Source organism: Coregonus lavaretus (genome assembly GCF_964263955.1).
Source record: "Coregonus lavaretus genome assembly, contig: HAP1_SCAFFOLD_2521, whole genome shotgun sequence".
NCBI lineage: Eukaryota > Metazoa > Chordata > Actinopteri > Salmoniformes > Salmonidae > Coregonus > Coregonus lavaretus.
This window is the reverse complement of record NW_028164155.1, coordinates 2,902-25,619: the sequence shown is the minus strand read 5'-3', so window position 1 is coordinate 25,619 and position 22,718 is coordinate 2,902. Positions and strand designations below refer to the sequence as shown.

The 22,718-nt window shown below is 44.0% G+C and overlaps 1 protein-coding gene across 1 annotated transcript in view; it reads left to right on the top strand.

Moving 5' to 3' along the window:
• Positions 1-19,633, top strand: part of LOC311117393 (syntaxin-1A-like) — a gene marked incomplete at its 3' end in the record, with an annotated part of 69,029 nt that extends 49,396 nt beyond the window's left edge. Inside the window, exons 3-5 of the mRNA XM_084192339.1 lie at positions 7,456-7,529; positions 8,156-8,264; positions 19,536-19,633. Coding sequence (XP_084048465.1) covers positions 7,456-7,529; positions 8,156-8,264; positions 19,536-19,633 — 281 coding nt within the window. The remainder of the gene's footprint in view (positions 1-7,455; positions 7,530-8,155; positions 8,265-19,535) is intronic.
• Between the last annotated feature and the right edge of the window lie 3,085 nt (positions 19,634-22,718).

The following is a 22,718-nucleotide window of genomic DNA, read 5'->3' as shown; positions in this document are numbered from 1 at the left end:
AAGAAGTTACAGGTCTGTGAGAGCCAGAAATCTTGCTTGTTTGTAGGTGACCAAATACTTATTTTCCACCATAATTTGCAAATAAATTCATAAAAAATCCTACAATGTGATTTTCTGGATTTTTTTTCCCTCAATTTGTCTGTCATAGTTGACGTGTACCTATGATGAAAATTACAGGCCTCTCTCATCTTTTTAAGTGGGAGAACTTGCACAATTGGTGGCTGACTAAATACTTATTTTCCCCACTGTATTACACTTGATCTTTCTTGAATAAGTTTCTTCATTTCTTTTTGTTTTTCCTCTAATTTATTCTGAGCCTCTATCTTACAGTTTTTATTGCTATCTATCTGTTCTGTTAGACCTTCTATTTCCTTTGTTAGTGTGGACTCTTTTGACCTAAATTGCTTTTGTTTTCGAGATGAGTACTCAATTGCATGGCCTCTAAAGGCACATTTAAAAGTGTCCCATACAATAAGGGGATTTGCTGTACCTATGTTATGTCGGAAAAAATCTGTTATAAATTCCTCTGTCCTAGTTAAAAACAAGTTATCATCCAATTCTCACTGCAACTCCCCTCCAAGTCTCCGACCACTACTTTGTATCCTTTTCTCTCTCGCTCTCCTCCAACACTACTCACTCTGCCCCTACTCAGATGGTAATGCGCCATCGCAACCTTCGCTCTCTCTCTCCCGCTACTCTCTCATCTTCCATCCTATCATCTCTTCCCTCTGCTCAATCCTTCTCCCTCCAATCTCCTGATTCTGACTCCTCAACCCTCCTCTCCTCCCTTTCTAAATCCTTTGACTCTATTTCCCCTATCCTCCCGGCCGGCTCGGTTCTCCCCTCCTGCTCCGTGGCTTGACGACTCATTGCGAGCTCACAGAACAGGGCTCCGGGCAGCCGAGCAGAAATGGAGGAAAACTAGACTCCCTGCGGACCTGGCATCTTTTCACTCTCTCCTCTCTACGTTTTCTTCCTCTGTTTCTGCTGCTAAAGCCACTTTCTACCACTCTAAATTCCAAGCATCTGCCTCTAACCCTAGGAAGCTCTTTGCCACCTTCTCCTCCCTGCTGAATCCTCCTCCCCCCCCTACTTCACTGTGGATGACTTCGTCAACCATTTTGAAAAGAAGGTTGACGACATCCGATCCTCGTTTGTTAAGTCAAATGACACTGCTGGTCCTGCTCACACTGCCCTACCCTATGCTTTGACTTCTTTCTCCCCTCTCTCTCCAGATGAAATCTTGCGACTTGTGACGGCCGGCCGCCCAACAACCTGCCCGTTTGACCCTATCCCCTCCTCTCTTCTCCAGACCATTTCCGGAGACCTTCTCCCTTACCTCACCTCGCTCATCAACTCATCCTTGACCGCTGGCTATGTCCCTTCCGTCTTCAAGAGAGCGAGAGTTGCTCCCCTTCTCAAAAAACCTACACTCGATCCCTCCGAACTACAGACCAGTATCCCTTCTCTCTTTTCTGTCCAAAACTCTTGAGCGTGCCGTCTTTAGCCAACTCTCTTGCTATCTCTCTCAGAATGACCTTCTTGATCCAAACCTGAGACTGCTCTTCTCTGTGTCACAGAGGCTCTTGTACTGCTAAAGCTAACTCTCTCTCCTCTGCTCTCGTCCTTCTAGACCAATCTGCTGCCTTTGATACTGTTAACCATCAGATCCTCCTCTCCACCCTCTCCGAGTTGGGCATCTCCGGCGCGGCTCACTCTTGGATTGCGTCCTACCCGACAGGTCGCTCCTACCAGGTGGCGTGGCGAGAATCTGTCTCCGCACCACGTGCTCTCACCACTGGTGTCCCCCAGGGCTCAGTTCTAGGCCCTCTCCTATTCTCGCTATACACCAAGTCACTTGGCTCTGTCATATCCTCACATGGCCTCTCCTATCATTGCTACGCAGACGACACACAATTAATCTTCTCCTTTCCCCCTTCTGATAACCAGGTGGCGAATCACATCTCTGCATGTCTGGCAGACATATCAGTGTGGATGACGGATCACCACCTCAAGCTGAACCTCGGCAAGACGGAGCTGCTCTTCCTCCCGAGGAAGGAATGCCCGTTCCATGATCTCGCCATCACGGTTGACAACTCCGTTGTGTCCTCCTCCCAGAGTGCAAAGAGCCTTGGCGTGACCCTGGACAACACCCTGTCGTTCTCCGCTAACATCAAGGTGGTGACCCGATCCTGTAGGTTCATGCTCTACAACATTCGCAGAGTACGACCCTGCCTTACACAGGAAGCGGCACAGGTCCTAATCCAGGCACTTGTCATCTCCCGTCTGGATTACTGCAACTCGCTGTTGGCTGGGCTCCCTGCCTGTGCCATTAAACCCCTACAACTCATCCAGAACGCCGCAGCCCGTCTGGTGTTCAACCTTCCCAAGTTCTCTCACGTCATCCCGCTCCTCCGCACACTCTACTGGCTTCCAGTTGAAGCTCGCATCTGCTACAAGACCATGGTGCTTGCCTACGGAGCTGTGAGGGGAACGGCACCTCCGTACCTTCAGGCTCTGATCAGTCCCTACACCCAAACGAGGGCATTGCGTTCATCCACCTCTGGCCTGCTGGCCCCCCTACCTCTGCGGAAGCACAGTTCCCGCTCAGCCCTGTCAAAACTGTTCGCTGTTCTGGCACCCCAATGATGGAACAAGCTCCCTCACGACGCCAGGACAGCGGAGACACTCACCACCTTCCGGAGACACTTGAAACCCCACCTCTTTAAGGAATACCTGGGATAGGATAAAGTAATCCTTCTACCCCACCCCCCAAAAAAATAAAAAAATAAAAAATAAAAAATAAAATAATAATAATAATAATTGTAAAGTGGTTGTCCCACTGGCTTTCATAAGGTGAATGCACCAATTTGTAAGTCGCTCTGGATAAGAGCGTCTGCTAAATGACGAAAATGTAAATGTAAATGCAATAGGCTTTGATAAAATTTCCAATATCCTTGCCCACGTGGAAATTCAGTAAGAGTAATGTATATGCCAATTATATGATGGTCCGACCGCATTCTGTCCCCTATCAACACTTTTTAAACTTTTGGTGCCAACGAGAATTACATAAGAAATAAGTCAAGACGACTAGCTTGATTGAGTCTCCGCCATGTATATCTCACTAGATCAGGATATTTAAGCCTCCATATATCTACTAGTTCTAATGTATCCATGACATTCACGATTTCCTTAAGAGCAGGAGGGTGATAGTTTGTAGTGTGATTTCGTTTACGGTCTATTGAGCTATTTAAAACAGTATTATAATCTCCCACCATAATAATATTGTCTTGTATTGCTTGCAGGGTTGATCATTTATTATATATATATTGTCAAAGAAGTGTGGATCATCATTATTTGGTCCGTAAAGGTTAATGAGCCATATCTGTTTATGGTCCAATAACATATTTAAAATAATCCATCTACCTTGCGGATCTGTTTGGAAAATGTGCACATTCGGATTGAAATTACTGTAAATTAATATCATCACCCCTTTTGAGTTTCTTTGCCCATGGGAGAAGTATATTTAGCCCCCCCCATTCCTTTTTCCACGCAACTTCATCTGGAATTGTTGAATGAGTTTCCTGTAAACAATAGATAGGTAGCTGTCGGTGTTAGTAAGGCAGTGGAGGTGGTATATGGTGGTGTTAGATGGAGAGATGACATTACAGTAGTATGTGATGTATTGGATAGAGAGATGACATTACAGCATTTGTGTCCTGCAGGGCGTGAAATGCCATTATGCACAGTTTCGAGCCGAATTTATGGTGAGTCGAACTGAATAGAAATGAAGAGAGGGCTGGAACGGTTAAGAGGTTAGCTTGACGTACCGATTAGTTTCATACAACCGCTCTCAACACATGCAGACTTCCCCATGGTATTGGGTCGAATTCAGGCAAGTTTATTGCACTAAAAAGACAGACCTGTGCAGCGCGAATGTTCTTGTTTGAAACAGTAAATAGGATCGGTTTAATATGTCTTGGTTAAAGTAACGTGTCTTCAGATTTCATAACTCCCTTTTACTAAGGAATCACGAAGTCTCCTCATCCCTACAATACACCATGAGACCTGTTAGCGATAAACCTTGAGACCTGTTAGCGATAAACCATGAGGCCTGTTTAGCGATAAACCATGAGACCTGTTTAGCGATAAACCATGAGACCTGTTAGCGATAAACCATGAGCACCTGTTAGCGATAAACCATGAGACCTGTTAGCGATAAAACATGAGACCTGTTAGCGATAAACCTTGAGGCCTGTTTAGCGATAAACCATGAGACCTATTAGCGATAAACCATGAGGCCTGTTAGCGATAAACCATGAGACCTGTTAGCGATAAACCATGAGCACCTGTTAGCGATAAACCATGAGGCCTGTTAGCGATAAACCATGAGGCCTGTTAGCGATAAACCATGAGACCTGTTAGCGATAGCGATATTAGGCCTACAGTGCAACGTAGATGTTCTATTTTCTCCCGAAATTGCAAAACAATCCTTATGTTGATGTTGATGCCCATCAGTTATTAATGTTTCGAACTCAGTGTTAAGAAGTTGTGTTTTTATCTTAATTTCCTGGTCTCAAAGAGCACCAAAAACGACACTAACCATGAGCCTTAGCGTTTCTGCCGCCACAGAAACAGACCCTGGGTCTGTTGTAACGCGTCCATCTGCGAATCCGAGGCCATGATTGTGCTTCCGTTGTGGGTGTGGCAGCGAATCAACTTTTATTTGCATGTAATTAATATATATTAATATGCATGACCATTTCTCCCAACAGTGGAAGAGCTACTCTGGCGCGCTGCATGAAACAGAGACGTGCTTCACCCCGTACCGCGACGAAAGAGCGGCAGAGGCTGCCAAACTATCGAACTATCCTCAAAAGTTAGGCGCGGCGCACTACAATGTTTCAGATGGCACTCTATCCCCTGTTCTTCCAAAGTGAAAATGACATATTTCTTTGTTCGGTGCGGCGATAGAGCGCTGTTTGAACTAGGGCTTAGTGGCTGGATTTAGAACTGGACATAAGAGTTACCTCAGTCTCCACACACATACACACACACTGTTTCAGTTCTAGCTGCTTGGGTGCTAGCTATGTACAATTGAAGTCGGAAGTTTACATACACTTAGGTTGGAGTCATTAAAACTAGTTTTTCAACCACTCCACACATTTCTTGTTAACAAACTATAGTTTTGCAAGTCGGTTAGGACATCTACTTTGCGCATGACACAAGTAATTTTTCCAACAATTGTTTACAGACAGATTGTTTCACTTATAATTCACTGTATCACAATTACAGTGGGTCAGAAGTTTACATACACTAAGTTGACTGTGCCTTTAAACAGCTTGGAAAATTCCAGAAAATGATGTCATGGCTTTAGAAGCTTCCGATAGGCTAATTGACATCATTTGAGTTAATTGGAGGTGTACCTGTGGATGTATTTCAAGGCCTACCTTCAAACTCAGTGCCTCTTCGCTTGACATCATGGGAAAATCAAAAGAAATCAGCCAAGACCTCAAAACAAAAATTGTAGACCTCCACAAGTCTGGTTCATCCTTGGGAGCAATTTCCAAACGCCTGAAGGTACCACTTTCATCTGTACAAACAATAGTAAGCAAGTATAAACACCATGGGACCACGCAGCCGTCATACCGCTTAGGAGGGAGACGCGTTCTGTCTCCTAGAGATGAACGTACTTTGGTGCAAATCAATCCCAGAACAACAGCAAAGGACCTTGTGAAGATGATGGAAGAAACAGGTACAAAAGTATCTATATCCACAGTAAAACTAGTCCTATATCGACATAACCTGAAAGGCCGCTCAGCAAGGAAGAAGCCACTGCTCCGAAACCGCCATAAAAAAGCCAGACTACAGTTTGCAACTGCACATGGGGAAATATATCGTACTTTTTGGAGAAATGTCCTCTGGTCTGATGAAACAAAAATAGAACTCTTTGGCCATAATGACCATTGTTATGTTTGGAGGAAGTAGGGGGACGCTTGCAAGTCGAAGAACACCATCCCAACAGTGAAGCACAGGGGTGGCAGCATCATGCTGTGGGGGTGCTTTGCTGCAGGAGGGACTGGTGCACTTCACAAAATAGATGACATCATGAGGAAGGAAAATTATGTGGATATATTGAAGCAACATCTCAAGACATCAGTCAGGAAGTTAAAGCTTGGTCGCAAATGGGTCTTCCAAATGGACAATGACCCCAAGCATACTTCCAAAGTTGTGGCAAAATGGCTTAAGGACAACAAAGTCAAGGTATTGGAGTGGCCATCACGAAGCCCTGACCTCAATCCTATAGAAAATGTGTGGGCAGAACTGAAAAAGCGTGTGCGAGCAAGGAGGCCTACAAACCTGATTCAGTTACACCGGCTCTGTCAGGAGGAATGGGACAAAATTCACACAACTTATTGTGGGAAGCTTGTGGAAGGCTACCCGAAACGTTTGACCCAAGTTAAACAATTTAAAGGCAATGCTACCAAATACTAATTGAGTGTAGGTAAACTTTTGACCCACTGGGAATGTGATGAAAGAAACAAAAGCTGAAATAAATCATTCTCTCTACTATTATTCTGACATTTCACATTCTTAAAATAAAGTGGTGATCCTAACTGACCTAAAACAGGGAATTTTTACTAGGATTAAATGTCAGGAATTGTGAAAAAACAGAGTTTAAATGTATTTGGCTAAGGTGTATGTAAACTTCCGACTTCAACTGTATCTTTACATTACACATTTGGGCGTATACTGCCGTGCATCACAATGTAAATGTGAATATAAAAGCCCAGGTTGATGCGTTACTGTGATTTCTAGTCAAGAGAGGATTTCTAATGTATGCTATTAGGGTTGGGAACACAGTTGCCATAACGATTTTCTGAAATATGAAACTGACAGAGTGAGCGATAAGGAAAGTACTCATTACGCAAACATGCTGGAAGGAATACCTCCAAATCCTATTACAAAGTGCAGCCAAATAGTTGTTACCTTGAAGCGTACATTACTCTCTTTCTTTCTACAGTTTATTCTTGACATCCGTCCTTTTATTATTGAATGCCACCTTTCTTTTTCCTTATTTCCTGGCTCTGTCCACCTCAGGTGCTCCTGTAGCAGATGGGGATCTTTATAACTCACTCCTCAGCCTGAATTGTCTCCACTTGCGCTGCCAAATAGTTCGCTTTTCAGTGGCACGACTGGCTAAAAGGCTTCAGGTGGGTCACGTGTGTTTGCGAGGCAGAGGTCCTGGGTTCGAACCTAAGAATGAAGCGATTTAGGAGAAAGTGGCACTCGCTAAGCAAGCAGCGTGATGTCCTTTACACTCAGGTAGCAGAGAGAAACAGCTGTTTGCTCCTGATGAGCAGTGACCTATGACCCGGTAGTGATCGTTTGTTTCTCTCCGCTGTCTTCCTGCAGGTACCTAACAGACCATCTCTCTCCTCTGTCTTCCTGCAGGTATCCAACAGACCATTGAGCAGGAGGAGAGCCAGAACAAGTCTTCAGCTGACCTGAGGATACGCAAGACACAGGTGAGTCAGGAGGAGAGAAAGTGAGAAGGGGGGAGAGGAGAGAGTGCAGTGGTAGAGATATAAGGATGAGTGAGGGGGCAGAAGAGAGGAGACAGGAGAGAGGAGGAGACAGGAGAGAGGAGGGGACAGGAGAGAGGAGGAGACAGGTGAGAGGAGGAGACAGGTGAGAGGAGGAGACACGTGAGAGGAGGAGACACGTGAGAGGAGGAGACACGTGAGAGGAGGAGACACGTGAGAGGAGGAGACAGGTGAGAGGAGGAGACAGGTGAGAGGAGGAGACAGGTGAGAGGAGGAGACAGGAGACAGGTGAGAGGAGGAGACAGGTGAGAGGAGGAGACAGGAGAGAGGAGGAGACGGGTGAGAGAAGGAGACGGGTGAGAGGAGGAGACGGGTGAGAGGAGACGGGTGAGAGAAGGAGACGGGTGAGAGGAGGAGACGGGTGAGAGGAGACGGGTGAGAGAAGGAGACGGGTGAGAGGAGGAGACGGGTGAGAGGAGGAGACAGGTGAGAGGAGGAGACAGGTGAGAGGAGGAGACAGGTGAGCGATAAGAAGAGCGTGACAATGACCTTAACGGACCTGTCTCCCTGTCTCTCCCGTCCCCCCGTCTCTCCCCTCTCTCCCATAGCACTCCACGCTGTCCCGTAAGTTTGTGGAGGTGATGTCAGAGTACAACGCCACCCAGTCAGACTACAGGGAGCGCTGCAAGGGACGCATCCAGAGACAGCTGGAGATCAGTGAGTACAGTACACTTCCCACTACATGGATTCAGTTCAACATCACTGTATTGTCCGCTAAGGGCTGCACCTCAACTAGAGATCAGTGGGTAGAGTCACACACACACACACACACACACACACACATGCACACACACACAAATGCAGTCTACCTGGACTCCATACCATGAAACCACCAAGCACCGAAGCATGCCGATCAATCAGCTGAGCCTTAGCTTTGGTTGACGCAGTCCCATCTTCACATCAGCACCTGGAGGGTCCAACAGTTACAATCTCCTTTAGGGCAGCTTTCTGTGTGTACTGGGATGACAACTATCTCTTTCTGCACAGAGAGCATTTTGTCACCCCAGCGGGCAGGGGGTTTGAGTGTGTGTGTGTGTGTGTCCAGCTTTTGGTGGTGGCAGCCAATGTTACGGACACACACTGGTCTATCTCTCAGTGTTGGCATGAGTGAGTATTGTCAGGGGTCATGACCCTCTGATCAGAGTGGTTGAGTGTGTGTGTGTGTGTCAGCCTGTTTCTGTCCTGATCAGCCTGCTTCCCTCTGATCCCTAATCAGGCCATGTTTGTTCCGTCTGATTTGTCAGGTGTTATACCTGTTTCTATGTTTCTGTACAAGGCACTGTCAGGGCACCTGCCAGCCTGGGGATAGACACTCCAGAGTGCCAGCTTCCCCAGGTTGGCATGGCAATAGACACACACACACACACGCAGGCAGGCGTACCTGTTACCTGTAACAGAGTCTCACCTCCAACCCACTTGCCAGCTGGTGTAGACACGGTGGGCCTGCCGGATATCAAGAAACAGCAGGCAGGGGATTAGAGAGGCTGAGAGAGGCTGAGAGAGGGTGAGAGAGGGTGAGAGTGATAGAGAGAGGGTGAAAGGTAGGGAGAGAGTGATATGAACAGAGAGAGGTAGGGACAGAGTAATCGAGAGAAACGGAGAGAGTGGTAGAGATAGGATGAGAGGTAGGCGTTAAGACAAAACATGATGGAGAATTCTCTCTTGTTAGCCCCCACCAGACCTATTGAGTTATATTCTATTATGACCTCTTGAGCTCTACTCTAATATGACCTATTGAGCTCTACTCTAATACACCACATGACCAAAAGTATGTGGACATCTCATTCCAAAATCATGGGCATTAGTATGGAGTTGGTCCCCCCTTTGCTGCTATAACAGCCTCCACTCTTCTAGGAAGGCTTTCCACTAGATGTTGGAACATTGCTGCGGGGACTTGCTTCCATTCAGCCACAAGAGCATTAGTGAGGTCGGGCACTGATGTTAGGCGATTAGGCCTGGCTCACAGTCGGCGTTCCAATTCATCCCAAAGGTGTTTGATGGGGTTGAGGTCAGGGCTCTGTGCAGGCCAGTCAAGTTCTTCCACACTGATCTCGACACAAACCATTTCTGTATGGACCTCGCTTTGTGCACAGGGGCATTGTCATGCTGAAACAGAAAAGGGCCTTCCCCAAACTGTTGCCACAAAAATGGAAGCACAGAATCGTCTAGAATGTCATTGTATGCTGTAGCGTTAAGATTTCCCTTCACTGGAACTAAGGGGCCTAGCCCGAACCATGAAATACAGCCCCAGACCATTATTCCTCCTCCACCAAACTTTACAGTTGGCACTATGCATTCGGGCAGGTATCGTTCTCCTGGCATCTGCCAAACCCAGATTCGTCCGTAGGACATCCAGATGGTGAAGCATGATTGATCACTCCAGAGAACGCGTTTCCACTGCTCCAGAGTCCAATGGCGGCAAGCTTTACACCACTCCAGCCGACGCTTGGCATTGCGCATGGTGATCTTAGGCTTGTGTGTGGCTGCTCAGCCATGGAAACCCATTTCATGAAGCACCTGACTAACAGTTCTTGTGCTGACGCTGCTTCCAGAGGCAGTTTGGAACTCGGTGGTGAGTGTTGCAACCGAGGACAGACGATTTTTAGGCGCTTCAGCACTCGGCGGTCCCGTTCTGTGAGCTTGTGTGGCCTACCACCTCTAGCGGGGCAGAAATTTGACAAACTGACTTGTTGGAAAGGTGGCATCCTATGATGGTACCACGTTGAAATACACTGAGCTCTTCAGTAAGGCCATTCTACTGCCAATGTTTGTCTATGGAGATTGCATGGCTGTGTGTTCGATTTTATACATCTGGCAGCAACGGGTGTGGCTGAAATAGCTGAATCCACTCATTTGAAGGGGTGTCCACATACTTTTCTATATATAGTGTATGACCTATTGATCTCTACTCTAATATGACTTATTTAGCTCTATTGTAATATGCTCCGCTAGTCTGTCTGTCTCTCCTGCCTCACTGGGTCTCTGTCTGTCAGACAGCCTATCAATGTTCACCTCACCTCTCTCTGTCTCTCCTGCCTCACTGGGTCTCTGGTTTAATTTCGAGTTTTTCACTGTGAGGTAGAGAGTGTCTGCTCTGTCTGTCAGACAGTCTATCAATGTTCACCTCACCTCACCTCTCTCTGTCTCTCCTCATCATCCTCCTGACACTTTATTGATTGGTATACTCAGTATATACTACACTGTAGTTTGTATACACCACTGGCACCAGTAGTCACCTGGAATGCATTTCAATTAACAGGTGTGCCTTCTTAAAAGTTAATTTGTGGAATTTCTTTCCTTCTTAATGCGTTTGAGCCAATCAGTTGTGTTGTGTATTTGGTAAAAGACCAAGTCCATATTATGGCATATTATTATTATATTATTATTATGGCAAGAAAAGCTCAAATAAGCAAAGAGAAATGACAGTCCATCATTACTTTAAGACATGAAGGTCAGTCAATACTGAAAATGTTGAGAACTTTGAAAGTTTCTTCAAGTGCAGTCGCAAAAACCATCAAGCACTATGATGAAACTGGCTCTCATGAGGACCACCACAGGAATGGAAGACCCAGAGTTACCTCTGCTGCAGAGGATAAGTTCATTAGAGTTACCAGCCTCAGAAATTGCAGCCCAAATAAATGCTTCACAGAGTTCAAGTAACAGACACATCTCAACATCAACTGTTCAGAGGAGACTGTGTGAATCAGGCCTTCATGGTCGAATTGCTGCAAAGAAACCACTACTAAAGGACACCAATAAGAAGAAGAGACTTGCTTGGGCCAAGAAACATGAGCAATGGACATTAGACCGGTGAGATTTTTGGTTCCAACCGCTGTGTTTTTGTGAGACACGGTGTGGGTGAACGGATGATCTCCGCATGTGTAGTTCCCACCGTAAAGCATGGAGGAGGGGCCAGTATTAAATAAATGAATGTATGCACTCACTAACTGTAAGTCGCTCTGGATAAGAGCGTCTGCTAAATGACTAAAATGTAAAACGTAAATGTGTTATGGTGTGGGGGTGCTTTGCTGGTGACACTGTCTGTGATTTATTTAGAATTCAAGGCACACTTAACCAGCATGGCTACCACAGCATTCTGCAGCGATACGCCATCCCATCTGGTTTGGGCTTAGTGGGACTATCATTTGTTTTTCAACAGGACAATGACCCAACACACCTCCAGGCTGTGTAAGGGCTATTTTACCAAGAAGGAGAGTGATGGAGTGCTGCATCAGATGACCTGTCCTCCACAATCACCCGACCTCATCCCAATTGAGATGGTTTGGAATGAGTCTGACCGCAGAGTGAAGGAAATGCAGCCAACAAGTGCTCAGCATATGTGGGAACTCCTTCAAGACTGTTGGGAAAGCATTCCAGGTTAAGCTGGTTGAGGGAATGCCAAGAGTGTGCAAAGCTGTCATCAAAGCAAAGGGTGGCTATTTGAAGAATCTTAAATATAAAATAGATTTTGATTTGTTTAACACTTTTTTTTGGTGACTACATGATTCCATATGTGCTATTTCATAGTTTTGATGTCTTCACTATTATTCTACAATGTGGAAAATAGTAAAAATAAAGAAAAACCCTTGAATGAGTAGGTGTGTGTCATGGATCCCCCCCGGTACTGCTGCTCATTCCGTTCACCAGCTCCGGAGGTCTACGTCACTGGCCTTCTAGGCGTCACTGACATGGATCATTACCACCAACCCCGGACTGTCTTGTCTCATTACTCACACCTGGTTCCCATTCCCCCTGATTAGTATGTGTATGATTACGGGTCTCGTCCCGTGTATTGTTTAGAGGTTTACACCTCTCTCTTTTGTTTGGGTTACATCCCTTTGTTACAGTGCCTTGAAAAAGTATTCATCCCCCTTGGCGTTTTTCCTATTTTGTTGCATTACAGCATGTCATTTAAATGGATTTTTATTTGGATTTCATGTAATGGACATACACAAAAGTGAAATGAAAAAAATAACTTGTTTCAAAAAAGTATAAAAAATAAATAACGGAAAAGTGGTGCGTGCATATGTATTCATCAGAGAGGCAACAAAGAGACCAAAGACAACCCTGAAGGAGCTGCAAAGCTCCACAGTGGAGATTGGAGTATCTGTCCATAGGACCACTTTAAGCCGTACACTCCACAGAGCTGGGCTTTACGGAAGAGTGGCCGAAAAAATAAGCAAACACGTTTGGTGTTCGCCAAAAGGCATGTGGGAGACTCCCCAAACATATGCAAGAAGGTACTCTGGTCAGATGAGACTAAATTTGAGCTTTTTGGCCATCAAGAAAAACTGGTCAGAATTGAAGGAATGATGGATGGCGCTAAATACAGGGAAATTCTTCCAGAGATTTGAGACTGGGACGGAGGTTCACCTTCCAGCAGGACAATGACCCTAAGCATACTGCTAAATCAACACTTGAGTGGTGTAAGGGGAAACATTTAAATGTCTTGGAATGGCCTAGTCAAAGCCCAGACCTCAATCCAATTGAGAATCTGTGGTATAACTTAAAGATTGCTGTACACCAGCAGAACCCATCCAAATTGAAGGAGCTGGAGCAGTTTTGCATTGAAGAATGGGCAAAAATCCCAGTGGCTAGATGTGCCAAGCTTATAGAGACATACCCCAAGAGACTCTTATGCACGCTCAAGTTCTGTTTTTTTGTCTTATTTCTTGTTCTTCGTTTCACAGTAAAAAATGTTTTGAATCTTCAAAGTGGTAGGCATGTTGTGTAAATCAAATGATACAAACCCCCCCCCAAAATCCATGTTAATTCCAAGTTGTAAGGCAACAAAATAGGAAAAATACCAAGGGGGGGGGGGTGAATACTTTCGCAAACCACTGTACTTGCAGTGAAGCCGCTCAACAACTACATCACATTAGTCATCTGACAGACTCCCATCCAGAGCGACACACAGAAGCAACCAGGGTCAACGCCCTGCTCAAGGGCACGTCGACATATCTCCCACAAGGTCAAAAAACGGGGACCCGAACCAGCGATTCATGATCCCCCCCAACAGTTCCCCAAGAGCTGCCCTTCAACCAACCAAGACCCCCCATATCCCACCTCTCTCTGCTGGCCACCCTCTTTGCATTTCTACGCCCCATATATCTTTCAACTATGCTTTGGGCTTCGTCCCTGTCGTTTTCCATGACGTACCTTGTGTTGGGTGGAGTAAATAAAACCCCTAATATTCCTGCGCCCTGTCTTCTAATCATTATACAACGTGACAGACAGTGTGTCCAAACTTTTGACTGGTACTGTAGTTAGTACATACATCACTAGCTCTAGCTATATATATATATATATTCCAGGTTTGCTTTTTTTGCAGTCTCGCCGGTCATTAGGAATAGGGTGCCATTTGTGACGTACATACGCTTTCTTCTGGGACAGTTTAATGTACTGAGTTTGTGGGTGATATGTACACTACCGTTCAAAGGTTTGGGGTCACTTAGAAATGTCCTTATTTTCCATGAAAACATACATGAAATGAGTTTGAATAGGAAATATAGCAAAATGCATAGGAAATGTAGTCATTGACAAGGTTAGAAATAATGATTTTTAATATAAATAATAATTGTGTCCTTCAAACTTTGCTTTCTTCAAATAATCCGCCATTTGCAGCAATTACAGCCTTGCAGACCTTTTGGCATTCTAGTTGTCAGTTTTGTTGAAGTAATCTGAAGAGATTTCACCCCATGCTTCCTGAAGCACCTCCCACAAGTTGGATTGGCTTGATGGGCACTTCTTACGTACCATTCGGTCAAGCTGCTCCCACAACAGCTCAATAGGGTTGAGATCCGGTGACTGTGCTGGCCACTCCATTATAGACAGAATACCAGCTGACTGCTTCTTCCCTAAATAGTTATTGCATAGTTTGTAGCTGTGCTTTGGATCATTGTCCTGTTGTAGGAAGAAATTGGCTCCAATCAAGCGCTGTACACAGGGTATGACATGGCGTTGCAAAATGGAGTGATAACCTTCCTTCTTCAAGATCCCTTTTACCCTGTACAAATCTCCCAATTTACCACCACCAAAGCACCCCCAGACCATCACATTGCCTCCACCATGCTTGACAGATGGCATCAAGCACTCCTCCAGCATCTTTTCATTTGGTCTGCGTCTCACAAATGTTCTTCTTTATGATCCGAACACCTCAAACTTCGATTCGTCTGTCCATAACACTTTTTTCCAATCTTCCTCTGTCCAGTGTCTGTGTTCTTTTGCCCATCTTAATCTTTTCTTTTTATTGGCCAGTCTGAGATATGGCTTTTACTTTGCAACTCTGCCTAGAAGGTCAGCATCCCGGAGTCGCCTCTTCACTGTTGACGTTGAGACTGGTGTTTTGCGGGTTCTATTTAATAAAGCTGCCAGTTGAGGACCTGTGAGGCGTCTGTTTCTCAAACTAGACACTTTAATGTATTTGTCCTCTTGCTCAGTTGTGCACCGGGGCCTCCCACTCCCACAGTTTGGGCTGTTCTGTGAAGGGAGTAGTACACAGCGTTGTACGAGAACTTCAGTTTCTTGGCAATTTCTCGCATTGAATAGCCTTCATTTCTCAGAACAAGAATAGACTGACGAGTTTCAGAAGAAAGTTATTTGTTTCCGGCCATTTTGAGCCTGTAATCGAACCCACAATTGCTGATGCTCCAGATACTCAACTAGTCTCAAGAAGGCCAGTTTTATTGCTTCTTTAATCAGCACAACAGTTTTCAGCTGTGCTAACATAATTGCAAAATTGTTTTATAATGATCAATTAGCCTTTTAAAATGATAAACTTGGATTAGCAAACACAACGTGCCATTGGAACACAGGACTGATGGTTGCTGATAATGGGCCTCTGTACGCCTATGTAGATATTCCATTAAAAATCAGCCATTTCCAGCTACAATAGCCATTTACAACATTAACAATGTCTACACTGTATTTCTGATCAATTTGATGTTATTTTAATGGACAAACTTTTGAACGGTATTGTTTATTATAATGTAGTTAGAATACATCACTGGCTGTAGCTATATATATATACTATACTGTAGTTAGAATACATCACTGGCTCTCTCTGTATACAGTGCATTTGGAAAGTATTCAGACCCCTTCCCTTTTTCCACATTTGGTACGTAACAGCCTTATTCTAAAATGGATTAAATAAAAAATTTCCTCATCAATCTACAAACAATACCCCATAATGACAAAGCGAAAACAGTTTTTTAGACATTTTAGCAAATGTAATCAAAATAAAAAACTGAAATACCTTATTTACCTAAGTATTCGGACCCTTTGCTATGAGACTCGAAATTGATCTCAGGTGCATCCTGTTTCCATTGATCATCCTTTAGATGTTTCTACAACTTGATTGGAGTCCACCTCTGGTCAATTCAAATGATTGGACATGATTTGGAAAGTCACACACCTGTCTATGTAAGGTCCCACAGTTGACAGTGCATGTCAGAGCAAAAACCAAGCCATGAGGTGGAAGGAATTGTCCGTAGAGCGCCGAGACAGGATTGTGTCGAGGCACAGATCTGGGGAAGGGTACCAAAACAGCCCCAATTAACCCATTTTTTGAGTAACCACAATACTACCTTCATACTTATTTTTTTAAACCGGTACTGGTTACCTTCAGACGTGTTTGTGAGAATCTCCCGTTTCGACAGTGTGGTCACATTAGTTTGTAGCCTAAACGGTTCGGACACGACAGTGTGGTCACATTAGTTTGTAGCCTAAACGGTTCGGACACGACAGTGTGGTCACATTAGTTTGTAGCCTAAACGGTTCGGACACAAAAGTACAGACAGAATTTGGCACATCAACAGTACCGACTTCAGACCGAGTCCCCTGACACTTGTGGGGGTCGTAGAGCAAAATGGAGACCACCGTCGTGTTCCATAGAGTTGTCATAATAGTTTTGTAGGTCAAACCGTTTGGATATTGAATATCCCTTTGAGCATGGGGAAGATATTAATTACACTTTGGATGGTGTATCAATAGACCCAGTCACTACAAAGATACAGACGTCCTTCCTAACTCAGTTGCCGGAGAGGAAGGAAACCGCTCAGGGATTTCACCATGAGGCCAACGTTGACTTTAAAACAGTTGCAGAGTTTAATTGCTGTAATAGGAGAAAACTGAGGATGGATCAACAACATTGTAGTTACTCCACAATACTAACCTAAATGACAGCGTGAAAAGAAGGAAGCCTGTACAGAATAAAAAATATTCCAAAACATGCATCCTGTTTGCAATATGGCACTAAAGTAAAACTGCAAAAAATGTGGCAAATAAATTAACTTTATGTCCTGAATACAATGCGTTATGTTTGGGGCATATCCAACACATCACTGAGTACCATTCTTCATATTTTCAAGCATGGTGGTGGCTGCATCATGTTATTGGTATGCTTGTCATCGGCAAGAAACGGAATAGAGGTAAGCACAGGCAAAATCCTAAAGGAAAACCTGGTTCAGTGTGGTTTCCAACAGACACTGGGAGACAAATGTACCTTTCAGCAGGACAATAACCTAAAATCCAAGGCCAAATCTACACTGGAGTTGCTTACCAAGACGACATTGAATGTTCCTGAGTGGCCTATTTAGTTTTGATTTAAATCGGCTTGAAAATCTATGGCAAGACTTGAAAATGGCTGTCTAGCAATGATTAACAACCAACTTGACAGAGCTTGAAGAATTTAAAAAAGAATAATGTGCAAATATTGTACAATCCAGGTGTGCAAAGCTTTTAGAGACTTACCCAGAAAGACTCACAGCTGTAATCGCTGCCGAAGGTAATTCTAACATGTATTGACTCAGGGTTGTGAATACTTATGTAAATGAAATATTTCTGTATTTAATTTTGAATTAATTTGCAAAAAATTCTAAAAAACATGTTTTCACTTTGTCATTTGTATTGTGTGTAGATGGGTGAGAAACAAAATAATCGATTTAATCGATATTGAATTCAGGCTGTAACACAACAAAATGTGGAATAAGTCAAGGGGTATGAATACTTTCTGAAGGCGCTATACATCACTAGCTCTAGCCCAGTTCAGCTGGCCTGTCTGTGTGTTCAGCCATCATGGGGACAAAATGACAGCGTCATCAGCAAATGAGCCCTTCGCCTACTTTAAGGATCTCATTCTGTTGCAGCTTTTTAGAGATGAGTGGAGAATACAGAATGAGACGTGCAATCAGAACTGATGCACCGTCCACTTTCTCCTGGTCATTTGATCCTCTCTCAAATGTTTTGTACACCATTCGGATGACATTCCATCTTTAAGGTTGCATTCCAAAAGGCTAGAGTACACAAGGAAAATATGATTAAACTATTTGAAGAACCGATATCTCAAGACAAAAGAGGGCAGATGTATATGAACACACAAACAAGGTTTGGGTCCAGGCAGCTTAACTTAATAAAACAGCAACACTTAGTCCCAGGAAGCTGAGGAGTTTAATACGTCTACTGTGCTTCCTCAGGGCTGTGCGTTGACTTAATGGGGCTCTGGTAATGTAGATCCCTTCGCACAATGTGCACGCATCCATCTGAATACATTTGCATGCATATTGTATATACATATCCATTAGGACTTGTGCGCTCCACTTTTCACGTGTGACTCGACACCGGAGTGATGCTGTTTGTTGAAATGTTCCATCTTACCATCGATTAAAATGTCTAACATCCTACACACGCATTCATTTACATGGGTAATGAGCGAATGATGTCACACTCGACGCTGTACACACACAGTTTTACTGTGGCATACTTTCTGTTAACAGGTTGAACCTTTTGTTGGGTCTTTTTGAATGATATCATTCAAATAAAAGTCCTTTTATAAATAATATATCATGATATCAGTCAGTCTGTTTGGGGACTTCACAGACTCGTGTTGGGTTTGTCTGTGTTCTGGTCTCCATGGTAACCTGCCAGAGCCTCCTTCAGCGCCTGTCGTAGGGTCAACAAAGGATGATATTCTGTGTGTGAGATACTGTACCCTCTCCTTGACTACCCGCCAGTCAGTCTGTTGTGCCTGCCTCTCCCATACTATGGCCTGTTATGAGGCTTGGGCTGTTTTCAGCAAAAGTGACCTCACCATCAAGGTTTAAATATAGCATTGGTAAATGTGATTTTTGTACAATTCAGTAATCAAACCAAAATGGAGAGAGAGAAACAGAGAGATGGAGAGAGCGAGAGAGAGGTGTGAGAGATGAATGTTATGAAGGAGACATTTGGAGGGGTGGGAGACAGGGGGCGTCATCTCCACTCTCATCTGTCCTCTCTCCCTCTCCTCGTTTGTCTGAGTGATTTGTCCCGTGACGCACACACACTGGTATCTATCATAGGGGAGCTGCATCAGTATTCTGACCATGAAGGTAATCATGGGCCCTGACCCCAAACCACTATTACTCACCATCACAGCCACTGCATGGGAGACCCCACCCTGACCCCGAGACACACATGCACACACAAGCACACACACTCACACGCACATGTAAACACACACACATGCACACACACACAGATTAGATCCAGCCTCTCCTCCTGTCCCACTCCTGAGCATTGTGTAATGAAGCCTGGTCCAGGAGGGACAGGTGATTAAAGGGGCAATATGCAGTTGCTACATCAATTTTTTTTTACTTTTAAATTAATGATATATACCCATTGATTCTTGAAGAATATAACTTCTCCTCACAAGCTTAGTTCAACTGACGTACCCCATCAGAACCCAAAATAGAAGCAATGTAATTGTAAACAAACACAGCCTGAAACCGTGGTTACAACTATACGTTGACGTCATGGATGGTCAGTCCTTCCATCCATAGCTCTGACGATTAATGCAGCCCCATTCCTCATCCTTTTACCAATACAGTGGTGGGGTGAGCTGCAGATTGCCCTTTAAGGGTGCAGGTCCTGAAGTATGAGCGCTCACCACAGAGACGGAGACGGAGGTGGTGACGGAGGTGGTGACGGAGGTGGTGACGGAGGTGGTGACAGAGATGGTGGAGGTGGAGATAGACAGAGGTGGAGAGGAGGTAGAGGAGGAGAGGAGGAGAGGAGGAGAGGAGGAGAGGAGGGAGAGGAGGAGAGGAGGAGAGGAGGAGAGGAGGGAGCATCTGGGAGAGAGGTGTGACTGTGAGCCTCTCACTGCTCCTTAATTAATCCACAGACAGGGAGCACCGAGGGAGAGGAGGAGAGGAGGTAGAGGAGGGAGAGGAGGAGAGGAGGAGAGGAGGTAGAGGAGGAGAGGAGGTAGAGGAGGGAGAGGAGGAGAGGAGGAGAGGAGGTAGAGGAGGAGAGGAGGGAGAGGAGGGAGAGGAGGAGAGGAGGAGAGGAGGGAGAGGAGGAGAGGAGGAGAGGAGGGAGAGGAGGAGAGGAGGTAGAGGAGGAGAGGAGGGAGAGGAGGAGAGGAGGAGAGGAGGGAGAGGAGGAGAGGAGGAGAGGAGGTAGAGGAGGAGAGGAGGGAGAGGAGGAGAGGAGGAGAGGAGGTAGAGGAGGTAGAGGAGGTAGAGGAGGTAGAGGAGGTAGAGGAGGAGAGGAGGAGAGGAGGTAGAGGAGGAGAGGAGGAGAGGAGGAGAGGAGGGAGAGGAGGAGAGGAGGAGAGGAGGAGAGGAGGAGAGGAGGTAGAGGAGGTAGAGGAGGAGAGGAGGAGAGGAGGAACTAGAAAGAAATTGAGAAACCTAAAACACAGAGACCCAGAAAACATTAGCTTATGCCTTCACTATGGTGAAACACTAAAACACTAAGAAAAAAGGAGGGAGAGCATGTGAGAAAACACTGTGATTGAAGAATCCATATAATCAAAATCACTCCTGGGAAAATTGGAGCTACAGGACAAAATACAAACCCTCCAACCCCAAAAAGGCCTGTGGTGTTGATGGTATACTAAACAAAATGATAAAATATACAGACCACAAATTCCAATTGGCTATTCTTAAACTCTTCAACATTATCCTCAGCTCTGGTATCCCCAATATTTTTAACCAAAGGCCAATTTGACCCCAATAACTACCGTGGGATATGCATCAACAGCAACCTTGGAAAAATCCTCTGCATTATCATTAACAGCAGACTCCTACTTTTCCTCAGTGAAAACAACGTCCTGAGTAAATGTCAAATTGGCTTTTTAGCAAATTACCGTACGACAGACCATGTAGTCACCCTGCGCGTCCCTTATTGACAAACAAACAAAACAAAACAAAGGCGAAGTCTACTCATGCTTTGTTGATTTCAAAAAAGCTTTTGATTCAATTTGGCATGAGGGTCTGCTATACAAATTGATGGAAAGCAGTGTTGGGGGGGGGGGGAAACATATGACATTATAAAATCAACATGTGTGCAGTTACAATTGGCAATAAACACATAGACACCCCATGTTCAAAATGTGCCTTTTTCCCTTTATTCAGATTACAACCTCTCACTTTCAGTTATTTGAAAAGGAAATAATCTCCCAAATATCACTATTTCTAATACAAGCCATAGAAAGTTGGTTGCAATTTCAATGTAATCTTCCAGAAACGACAGAACAAATAATGCAACAAATATTGTGGTTAAACTCAAATATACTAATTGATAAAAAACCATTAATTTTTGAAAAAATGTTTTAAAAAGGTATAATCTTCGTAAATTATATCATAGGTAGGACTGGTGGAGTTATGTCGCACATGCAGCTAACAAAAACATATGGAAGTGTCTGCTCTACCCAAAATTACAACCAAATAATTGCAGCATTACCGCAAAAATGGAAGAGGAAAGTGGAAGGGGGAAAAAGTAAGGAACTTGTCTGTCGGCCCTGCATTAAAGAACATAATTGGTTAAAGAAAATTGTGATAAATAAAAAAGTATACCAGTTTCATTTAAGGACCAAAGGATTGACAGCTGTCCCATATAGATTGCAAAATAGTTGGGAAGAGATTTTTGACGTACCGATTCCATGGCAAATGGTTTAGGAACTGATACGCAAAATGCCGCCGGATTCAAAACATATAATTTTTCTATTTAAATTATTATACAACATTTTGCAACCAATAGAATGTTATTTATATGGGAGATACAATCTTCCCAGCTCTGCAGATTTTGCTGCGAAGAGACAGAATCATTAGATCATTTGTTTTGGTACTGTCCATTTGTAGCTTGTTTCTGGTCACAGGTCCAGGAATGGCTGAAGGATTGCAATATTTACCTGGAGCTAACCTTGCAGATAGCATTACTGGGTGATCTGAAAAGTCATAGTCAATCGATCAATGATATAATAATACTTTTAGCATAAATGTTTATTTGCAATTTGCAATCTGTAGAAACAATGAGAATGGAAGGGTTCAGAACTTTTGTAAAACATCACAGTACAGTTGAAAAATATATGGCAAATAGAAATCCAATATGGATGGTGTTAAGAGATAGATGGGTGGTGTTGAATGGAGTTGAAGGATGGGACTAATAACAACTAACAACAGCTAATAACAACAAGATAACTAATAATGTAAGCATACTGTGTCCATAATAAGTATATAGGTTATAGGTTGAGAGCTTTTGTGAAAGAGCACAGTTAGAAAGACATGGCATATAGAAGCAAACCGGATGGACATCATGAAAATGATCGGAGAGGTTGAGGGTAGAGGAAGTTAAGGAGTAAAAACAAACAAAATATAATTATTGTCAAATTGACTGTGTCCATAAAATGTATATATTATGTATAAGCTGGAAGTAGAGGCCTAAGCATTGTTGTTCACTAGTTTACTCCAATTAGGGAAGTGGTGGTGGGGTTGGACATTTAAAAAAAGGATATGTATAAATATGTATGTCATGTATTTATATGTACGTATGTGTATGTATGTGTATGCATGTGTATGTACAGTGGGGGAAAAAAGTATTTAGTCAGCCACCAATTGTGCAAGTTCTCCCACTTAAAAAGATGAGAGAGGCCTGTAATTTTCATCATAGGTACACGTCAACTATGACAGACAAAATGAGAAAAAAAAATCCAGAAAATCACATTGTAGGATTTTTTATGAATTTATTTGCAAATTATGGTGGAAAATAAGTATTTGGTCAATAACAAAAGTTTCTCAATACTTTGTTATATACCCATTGTTGGCAATGACACAGGTCAAACGTTTTCTG